We start from the raw sequence: 10,838 nt of genomic DNA on the forward strand, positions 1-10,838 counted from the left end.
TTGGTTGAGCATGTGTATCAGCATGACGATGCTACTGCAGCTCCATCCCCAAAAGTCTTAGAAATTACAGAGAAACCCAACAGTTCCCACAACGAGCAAGCACTTTGGCGACTGTGGAGAGAAAAAAACTCCCTCAATGGCCTTGATGGCAGACTGTACATTTCAAAAATCTTATGTGACATTGTACATGTATGCATGTGTCCCAATCTGTGTGGAGATATGTAGCTGGTCTCTGTCAGAAAGCTCTAGTGGCCTGTAGTCACTGTTGGATTTTATCTTTCGGAACCAACCATGCAGAGATATTAACAACTTTGCTGGGATTATCTGCTCTAGAGCCAATGAAAAAACTTCACCCTTATCTCCATGCGCTAGCAATGAGATACCACAACACCTGCTCGGTTTTGGATTTTGGAAATGCAGAGATGAAAATGAAGATAGTGCATATAGAGCTACCTCTGTTTACACGTGATTTTATTATCGGATCTCTCGGTGAGCCCTGAAGGAAATACCGAAGTTTATAGCTTTCATTTGTTGGAAAGGATCTGTCTTTCCGCCGTATCTCTCTCTCCCCACATTAGCTGTTATCTGTGCGAACGGCTCTAAGACACATGGATCAATACAGACCCTGCAGTCGTGGGAGCGCAGTGTCCTCTTTAATCATTGACCAAGATAAGAAAGAAAGAGAGCAGCAGCGAGAGGAGGAAAGACAAAGGGAAACTACAATTCATAAAATTTTGATGAAACACACGAGTGAAAACACGAGGATTATTCTACATTCAATTTCTGCCAATAGTTCCCTTTCACCTAAATCTTACACACTGTACCTTTAAACTGTATCTTAACATTTACTAGTTTTGTGATCATATATTAAATTTATTAACAATCATTTTAGTGTTCACCTTCATTTTCTCTTCCATATTAGTTTGATGAACCTGGATTTTTTTCGTGTTTCATAATTTGGAAATGAGCTTGTAGGGCTCAGCAGTAGAGTACAGAAGAAAAGAGGAGATTAGGGTCAAGAGTTCGGACAAGGGTTTGGAATAGAGTTGCTGTTCTTTTGCATCAAAAAGATGCAGTTGAGAGATGGAAAGTGTAACCAGTTAGAGGACATCTAGAACAACGTGCAGCCACCGCAACCAGAAACTTTGGATAAGCGAAAGAAAATGGAGGGATGAACTTTTTCCAGATCTCATTCACTTAGTGAGTACAATGTGGCAGAAAGGTCACGACTACAAACCATAGCCCAGACAGGCAATAACCATATAAACCCTTAACAAAAAAAAGCTGCACTAAAAAACCCTTCACACCCAACAATCATCAATTCAAATCACTGGTTCAGCGTCATTTTGAAAAACCTAAACTCATATTCTGGAAAAAACGGAAGACTGGAGCTCTGTATTCAGAAATCATCATGGCCTCATACTTAAATGAATAATTCACCTCTTCCTTGCATGTAAGTGTGTGTGTCTGTATGTGTGTGTGTGTATGTGTGTGTGTGCATGCATCTTTCAGAATCCAGTCTGCTCCTAAGTGCTTCTGAGCATGTGGCTGTGTCACATTCGTAACCAGACATAGTGGTACAGACCGAGACATCAGGTAGTGGACAAATACTCGGTACATCTTACATAACACAATACAACAGAACGCAGCTACAACCCACAGCATCGAAAGTGACCATGTAGTCAAATCAACCCTGTCTGTCTCCGTCAACATTTTTCATAATCACATCAAGCCTTCACCTTGACTCATAATTACTTTCCAGTCCCCGGTTTTTGCTGCCATCATGGCTTTTTTCCCCCCAGTATCAGCACAGGAACAGAATCCATAGGCTCCTTACATCCCTACAGAGAGGAAGGCGCAGAACTGACTCGGAGTCAGTGTCTGGTAACAACTCGCCATGGCGGGAGGCGGCCCTTCGGCTGTTGGACATCACAGAGGAGTAACAGAGTGTCCCTGGGGCTCGGCCTGTCATGTTCTGTTTTTAGCCTCGACGGCTGCAATGATGCACTCTTGTCCTTTTCCGTCACTCTTCTTCTCCGGTGCCACCCACAAACACATCCCCTCTCACTTTCACATGGACCACACTCTGGTCTCCCCTCTATAACAATGTAAGCATGCGGAGAACTGATGTCCAAATCCCCTTTAGCCTCTGAAATAACCATGGGTGTGTATAAAAGTCTGGTCCTCTTGATAGATCAATAATATAAGGATGGATTATTGTGCAAGCAGATAATGTGTGTGGGGACAAGCAGATTGTAAATTCATTGTGATTCATTTAAAATGAAAGTCAAATACTGCACCACTGACTTTTTTTTGTTGTTGATCACAATCCAATCAATTTCCACTGCCTCAAGATAGCAATGCTTTCCAAAACAACTCCACAGGACACACTAAAATATAATTTGCATTGAGCAGTGTGCATGAATTGATGTCCGTGTCGGTCTGATTAGGTAAAAACATACAAAGATACTTGGATCATCAGCTGCTTTGCGAAGCACACCTGAGCTGGCAGTGACCCTGGTAACAACCAGCACCACTGTACAAATCAGCGTGGTGGACTCCTGTTGAGTTAGTTATTAGTTAGCGGCAGCGAGCTCTTTACAGCCCAGTGGTGGAGCTGTATGAGGCTCCCTCCTGCTGCGGAGAAATATCACTTACTTCCGGCAAATCTGCCCTTTTAATGTCAATCCACCATAGTGCAACCACACCTGGTTTTTAAAGGGAATGGGAGATGGCACAGATTCGTTCATCACGTTACACTTAAAGGTTCAGTGTGTAAGATTAAGGTGAAAGGGATCTATTGGCAGAAATTGAATATAAAATAATCCTAGTGATGTTTTCACTAATGTCATCTAAAGTGAATGAATTGTTGTTTTCTTTACCCTAGAATGGCCCGTTTATATTTACATCTGGAGATGGTCCTCTCTACAGAGGCCACTGTGTTTCTTACAGTCGTCCAGACTGGACAAACTAAACACCTTTTGAGTTTTTATGACAACTGAAGCTACCACAGGTTATTTTTGTTTGGAAGGGGAGGATGAGGTGAGGGGTGTTCAACTGCAACATGCAACTTCACTAATCCTACACACTGAACCTTAAAAAACAACTGAGCGAACAAAAACAACCCATTTCAACCAGTAAAAGTGAACTACTCTACCAGACCGAATGAAAATGTTCATGCTATCACAAAGTGAAAGTAGACACAGACAGTAAATCCAGTGAATGGTGCATGAGGAGCTTGCATGTCCATGAAATAGTGATGTTTCTGCCGAGTGTAGGAAGTATACTACAGTGAATCATTTATAAAATAAACTATTTATATAAATTTAGATTTGCACTCGGTGGCCTCACATCACTGCTGTGCTCAGACCTGACCTGCAACAGAGACTGCACAGTTTCAGCTGTTCATCAAGAGACATTCATTGTAATTCTCTTTTTTTATTTCAAATGCAAATCAGAGACATTAAAACAACTACCTCTGAAAAACAACTTCAATTGTCTGTCTTGGACCTGCTCTTAATTATGCTGCTGTAGCTTCTCTTTCTTCTTTTCAATCAGAGATCATGATCGTGGATCGTGTTCTTGGCGGCAGCTGATCGTGGATTACAGCAAGACCTCTTGATATACAGTACGCCTCCTCACATATTCTACCATTACTGACAATAACTTTACTGTCATTGCTGCTCCCTTCGTCTCTATCAGACATTTTCTTATATATAAATTGACACACGTCTCCATTATGTTACAAACTGTTTCTTCTAATCAATGGCGTAAATACACGTGGCATCCATTGCACTTCTGTTCATCCTGGGAGAGGGACCCTCACATATGACTCTCTCTGAGGTTTCTACGTTCTTTTCCCCTGTTAATAGTTTTTGTTTGGTAGTTTTCCTTACTTCTCCCTTACTTCTTACTACTTCCTGTCTTACTTCTTGTTGAGGGTTAAGGGCAGAGGATGTTTTATTAAGCCCTATGAGACAAAAAGTGATTTGTGAATATGGGCTATAAAAATAAAAAGTTGATTGATTGGCCAGACTGAATGGTCAGACTTGTCAAACTACATTGTTTCTCAACCTGCTGTAAGATCTTTAATCAAGTCATGCTGCATATTTAACATTTGACAAACTCTTACAGTTAAAATATTAGGAAGTGGATTGTGTAGGAAAGAGGAAACCTGAGGTACAGGAGATGAAGGAATGTGGGGTAGGTCCAACAACAATGAGAAAGAAATTCAGAGAGAAAATAAGTGAACACAGTGTCTCACTGAGAAATGCGAAAGCTTTAGGTTAGAGCCCAGCTCAGATGTTAACTTCAGGGCACAGAGTCTTCAGGGCAGCACATTATAATGTAAAAGAAACTATCCTCACTCTGATCATCCAGGACAAATAGAACACCAGAGAATAACTGGTGTAAATGTCGACCATGTTAAACCTCACATGTACAGCCAGCGTACATTGCATACCAAAACAAGATGACGCAAGCATTATTGGCAAGTATTTTTAGACTTACAGCAGAATACTGTCATTCATTAGAGCTGCAGTCGGCCCAGTTAAAACACAGGTTTCAGTGAGCAACAATTTTGCTGTTAGAACTTCGAGTGGGTTCTACTGCATCTATAAGACATTATTGCACAAAGTTGACAGTTTTAGAGCCTTCGGTTACCTTGCACTTTGTGTGTCAGCTGAAAGAAAGAAAGACGGCTGTGTGGACATGCTAGATGACATTTATTTAGTATTCTGTTCAAGTTAATGTAAATTATTTGAGAAGTAGGAAAGCAACAGAATCTGAAGTGATCGTTCACTGCACCAGTGTCATACTCTCTGTAATAGCTAAAGCTCAGTGGCATTTGTATTTCAGAGAGACTAATAATAAGCTAATTTAGTGAGGTATTAGCCCTCACACATCAACACAACCATTTTCTCCTGACAGCTTGCCTTGTGACAGAGAGGATCGATAGCAATCCAAGGAGCTGAGGTATTGAGTTAGCGGGCTTGGAACGGAGACAGATGAATGCAGTCTGTGCGACCGAGATTACTAAAAGAGAAGAAGAATGGTGGAAATGATGAAGCGTCATGAGGGATCTTATGTAGGGATCTTAAATTCTGCTGAGTTAGCCTCTGAAGTTCCCCTTGCATTAAACTAAGGAATTATCCATCAGGAGTCACATAATGAAAAAAAAAAAAGAGAAGCGATAACAATCCAACGTTGCACAGACAGGTACCACAAGTCATGGGGTTACTGACAAAACACTTTTACAAATGTATCCCCAAGCATGACAGTTTCAAGGTCTAACATTATCTAACCAAATCAGAATTTTCTAAAATGCTACCAAAACACACACGTTAACATTTATTCAAATCATAGCCAGTATACAAAGATGGACGACAGCTCCCAAAAGTGGAGCCAAAACATCTCAATCATCCCCTGGTATCTGGCTGATCCTGCCCATGGTTCAACATAAAGGTCAAATTTTTATCATCTTCAGAGAAAAATAATTAATGTTTATATAGCACTTTTCTAGTCTTGATGTAATTACTTTACAGTAGTTTTCCATTCACCTACATTCATACGATGCATCTATTAGCAGCACTTTTTGTTCCATGAGGGGCAATTCAGGGTTCAGCATCTTGCCCAAAGACACTTCGGCATGCAGATGGGGAAGACTGGGGGTCGAACTGCCGACCTTCTAGTTAGATGGAAGACCACTCTACCCCCTCAGTCACAGCCACCTCACAGACATTTGCAAGCAAAACTATTGATTACTGATCTTAAAATAATCAACAGATTAATCAATGTTTAAAATAGTCATTACGCACAGTCGGTGGCGGCTGGTTAATACAGGTGCTAGGGCGCCACCCCCTCTCACATCCTGAGACAAAAAAGCCTGCATAAAAATGTTGAACATAATTTAATTATATAATAAGATTTTCATCGTACAATGCTCCGGGTTGACTGTAAGCACCTGTGAGCATTCAAAATAAGTTGTTCTCAAATTGTATTTGGTTCGATTCTGTCTAAAGCCATATTATTTCGGAGTGTGGGGCCAAATGGATGTGAATGTGGGTCCTGAAACGGGACCTAAGGCTGCTCTTTAATTGGTTGTTGCAGATTTTCCTCAGGACGCAGCTCTCTGCACCCCAGACACTCACATTTATTCACAGCGAATCTGTATTGAGACAGAGGTAGAGTGGACGGCGGGGGTGCGAGACCTGAAACATCTCTCTGAATTGTGTATTATGTTGTTTATGTTGAGTCTGGCTTCGTTGAAAAAAAAAGTCCCAATACATTTTATCTCCAGCCACCACTGCGCAAAGCTATAAACAAACCAACTGCTGTATTTGGTGATAAAAGTGCTTGTGTTTCCAAACCCATTAGACTCTGTGTTCCCAGGTCAACAATTAACTTGGTTATTCAATTTTTATCTTTACTGATAGGCCGAAATTATAAAGATAGGACCCATGTTGTAAACCAAACCTGCATTGTTCAAGCTGGGAGGTTCCCAACAGTGCTGCACTCCACTTCTCTGGATGCTATTTACTCCCATGGACCACTGCCGTCAATAACAATGTAACCATAGTTGAAAATATACTGTTGACACATAATATACTGCATCTGCCTGCTTTCTCAAAGCCACACACACACACACACACACACTGACCTTCAGGATATAACTGACTGTGCAGTTGTATCCTGAAGGTCCAACTCAAGTCTCTGCTAACAACTTACTTACTTTACATGTTGTAAAATGTTACTCTGTGATGCATATCGATCAGCAAAACGGGTTGATCCCGAGTCAGGCATTACAGTCGCATAGCTTAAACTTATAATCAATCTCATAAGAGGCAGATCAGGACCAGAAAACTATGTAAAACTACATGAACAAAATCAGAAATTCTATATAGTATGTTTCGATTTTTGTGATAGACCCAAATAAGTTGGCTCTATGGTCCAGTTTTGTTATTTCCATTCTTCTCCAATGGAGTGGGTTTAACAGTAGCTGCTCTACTGGAATAGGTCTTCTGTCACAGGGCACCTAGAGCTGCAGCTAAACCTATCAGCAGCCTTTGATACAGTGAACCACTTGCTATCTGTTCTCTCCAATATGCACATCGAGGGCAAATCCTTTTCTTGATTTAAAACATATCTTTCTGGACATTTCTTCAGTCTGTCATAGCAAAGACAAACACCCTTAGTCTACCCCCTCCCCCTGCCTCTTCATCTCTCACCCGACCAAAGTTGCAAGAAACCACATTGTCAAGTTTGATGCCAGCTCTCTTTCTCTGACCTTGTTGCATCTGTCGGTGGCTGCTTTACACTATACAACACAAATCAGGCCTTACCTCACTCTGTAGGCCACTCCTACTGCTCTTAAGTCCATCATAGTTAACCTATTTTGAAAAGAAGTACTTTAGATGCCTCAGTATTTGATAAAAACCGATCAATATTCTATATATTTCATGTATAATTTTAGGGAAGCAGTTAAATTAGTTCCTGAACACGTTTTTGAATACTGATCTAGTTTTCAGATCAATTATATGACTCCGACAGTACTAGTCGAGATTGTAAATTGATGCAACAAACATCTATGATATAAGCCTACTCCTTGATTTAAGCACAGACGTTCAGAGTGGACCACTCCAGCCTGTTTGGTGTCTCTGGGACTGTTTTTATATGGTTCAAGTCTTGACTTTCAAACAGAGATTTGTTTGCAGGAATGACTGAATGACTGTCTAGTTCGTCAAGGTTCAATTGTTGGTCCTATACTTTCTATCCTTTTAAAATCCCTAATGTCCAAGGCTGTACTGATGACACACAGCTTTACACTGCAGTCTCTGGGTGAACCAGGGCCAATCGATGCTTTATAGCTATATTTATACATCATGTTATGGATGGCAGAGAACTGTGAACAGCTCGAATAGGACAAAAGTGAGATCAGGTTCTGAAGCTCAGGGAAAGAAACTAAAAAAGAAAATGGCAAGCTCTGGCAATAAACCCAAGTAGATAAGTGAAAACCCCAATCATCTTTGATTCAGACTCCAGTTTTGTCACTTACACCAGAAACGTAACTAATTAATTATTATATGAATTGTTACTGTTATCAATACTAATCAATAACTTCTTTACACTGTTGTTTTCATTGTAACTATAGTCAGATCTGATACGTGATGGTGCTCAAGTGTTCCCGGTCTCTCTCGCCTCTCTCTCCCCCTCCTCCCCTTCCTCCCCCTCCCCACTATCCCTCTCTCTCTCTTTTCCACCCATCTCTCGTCTCCTCCCCATTTTTCTCTACTCACCCCAACCGGTCGAGGCAGATGACCGCCCACATTGAGCCTGGTTCTTCTAGAGGTTTCTCCCTGTTAATGAGGGAGTTGTTCTCATTGTAGGAACTGTTGGGTTTCTCTATATTGATAAGATTAAAAATAAATAAAGTACCTTGAGATAATGTATTAATATACATTGGCGCTATACAAATAAAATTGTATAGATGATGGTTTCTGACTGAGAAATGTAATTGTGTGGCCATCTTAACCTGTGGGACCCAGGGGAAACATATAAGCTATACTGTGCATGTACTGATTCTGTTTATGTGCATACTGATACTATATGATAGAGTATACTGTACATTGGTCAATGACATGACAAATCCTCAGTCCGACTGCATTTTTCTCATTAAAAAGAGTTTTTTCAACATAAGCTTTAACAGATATGTATATATATATATATAGTCTTGGTCTGAAAACCTCTTTATCCGATGTTATTTCAAAAAATACTATGCAACTTTGTTTTGTCCAACTATACAGTTCATTATGTGTTTACATAGAACCTGCCCTGGTTCCTATTAGTTACTCTATGGTAATTTCATTGAATCATTTACCACATGGATCGTCTTTAAGACATCGTTGGTCAATTCCTGTTGGTCACTAATGACATCAGTCACAATTATGACTTGCAACTTACTCAACAAATATTGGGCTAAGTTAGCAACCTATTTACTATGTTTCAAGCTACTTTATATGTTATTATGGGCGTATATAACTTACATACAAAACAATAAGAAATATAACAAGATACAAAAAGACCAGAGTGGCAGTTTTCCTGGAATTGTACTTTGATAAACATGGGATATATTGGGTAGAAACTTAAAGTTAGCCTACATATCTCAAGTCCCCATGTAATGAGCTGTAGGCCCTTCTATTGTTAACTGTCCAGCAGGTGTAGGTGTAGCCACTGGGTCGAATTACACTTTACTTAAATGATCTTAAAATAAAGTGTGATAAAGGTGCATATCACAGAAAACTACAGCAACAAATGGTTCATCCGGTGCATCAGTGATGACATGAGCCCACTTCTACTGAGTCATAACTAACATTTACTTCACCATACCCCTGCTGAGCCCACCTCCTGCAGCTGCTCCAGCTCCAGCCTCAGCGCCTCCTGCTCGGCCTCCAGGTCGGCGTACTGCTGCTTCAGCCTCTGGTTCTCCTCCAGCACCACCAGCCCGCACTCCGCCGCCCGGATCTTCTCGCGGTTGGCCTCCGCCAGCTCCCGGGTCAGGCGCTCCACCTCGACCCGGCACTCCTCCACCGTCTCGCCGCATCCCGCTCCTCCGGCAGCCATCGCCCCGTCTCCCTCCCCGCCCCTGCCCTCTCCTCCCTGCGTCGGACGAGGGAGAAACGAGGCAGACAGCAAACCCCCACCGCCTCCCCTCTGAGGGATCACACTTCACACTGCTTCAGATCTCATGTAAAAAAAAAAATACAAAATGTACAAAAGAACAGTAAACATCCGTAAATATCCACAGAGCGCTGTCATCATCTCCTGCCATGTGATGCTCTGAGTGATGCAGCTCCTCATCATCCGCTGCCCGCATCCCTTGTCCCTCCCTCTGCTCTGTTTTTCTGCTTATTCACCGGCACCAGGGCGCCATCTCTACCGGCAGCCGTGAAGCAAGGCACACTCCCCGCTCCCTGTCACCCTGCAGCAGCCTCTCAGCGCGGATCCTCGGAGAATGGGACGCAGCTCTGCCCCACATCACAATAAGTAGAGCTGCAAGCGCCCTCTGGAGATCACACCCTTTCCTTTTGTCTCCACCTTTACGCACCGATTTCTCTTGCTGTCAGCAAATATTCGTTATGTTTACGTGATTCAAAGTTTTCTTTGATGGATTCTAAAAAAAGAAAAAGGTGCCCTCACATGTTTGCTCCTTTAGGCTGGGATGGCTGATGTTCCCTGTGCGCATTATGACGAAATGAAAAAAGGATTTTGTGTGTGAGAATCTGCAATGAACATTTCGACGAGTGGTTTTCCCCAATTATTAGTAAAACAAAAAATAAAATTAGAAGTTGTAATTTTTTAAGATCTCACAATCCGCTCATCTTTGTCACTCACAATGAAGATTTAGTTATGGTTTGTGTTCTGTGCATGAAGCCAGATATTGGGAAGACTGAAAACCTGTCATGTCTATGATATTTTGCTTAAAAAAAGTTGTTTTGATCATATACAGTGTGACTATTTCTTCATTTGAACCTGCTAAAACAGCATTCATATTCATAAAACTGTAAGATACAATAAAAAGTAAAAAAAAACAAAAATGTTAATTTTATGGTAAACTCTGTTGCTAGTTAATCAACTAGCAACAGAGTTTACCATAAACTCATTTTGAATAGTAAAGAAAATACGAAATCGTGGGAGGATGAAAAGACAGAAACTACCATCCAGCCATCACAGCTCAAATAGTAAACGTACTATTGACAACATGTCACTGTGAACTTAACGGAGAGATTGTTGTTTTACCACGTTTGAATGTGTTGACTGTATTATTACTCAGCATTTGTGAA

General features: G+C 41.2%; 1 protein-coding gene across 7 annotated transcripts in view; it reads right to left on the bottom strand.

Annotated features, from left to right (window-relative positions):
- The window catches only part of LOC109637559 (protein bicaudal D homolog 1-like), a 39,315-nt gene extending 29,178 nt beyond the window's left edge, over positions 1-10,137 (bottom strand). For 2 of the 7 annotated variants that reach the window (XM_069519367.1, XM_069519366.1), the window contains exons 1-2: positions 9,400-10,137; positions 8,295-8,354 (exon numbers count right to left, since the gene is read on the bottom strand). In XM_069519367.1, coding sequence (XP_069375468.1) covers positions 8,295-8,354; positions 9,400-9,618 — 279 coding nt within the window. In that variant the 5' untranslated portion in view covers positions 9,619-10,137. Of the gene's footprint in view, positions 1-8,294; positions 8,355-9,384 lie in introns of all 7 variants that reach the window. The other 5 variants (XM_069519363.1, XM_069519368.1, XM_069519364.1 and 2 more) reach the window with 5 other exon arrangements.
- Positions 10,138-10,838: the final 701 nt, after the last annotated feature.

Source organism: Paralichthys olivaceus, chromosome 23 (assembly GCF_024713975.1).
Source record: "Paralichthys olivaceus isolate ysfri-2021 chromosome 23, ASM2471397v2, whole genome shotgun sequence".
Lineage (NCBI taxonomy): Eukaryota > Metazoa > Chordata > Actinopteri > Pleuronectiformes > Paralichthyidae > Paralichthys > Paralichthys olivaceus.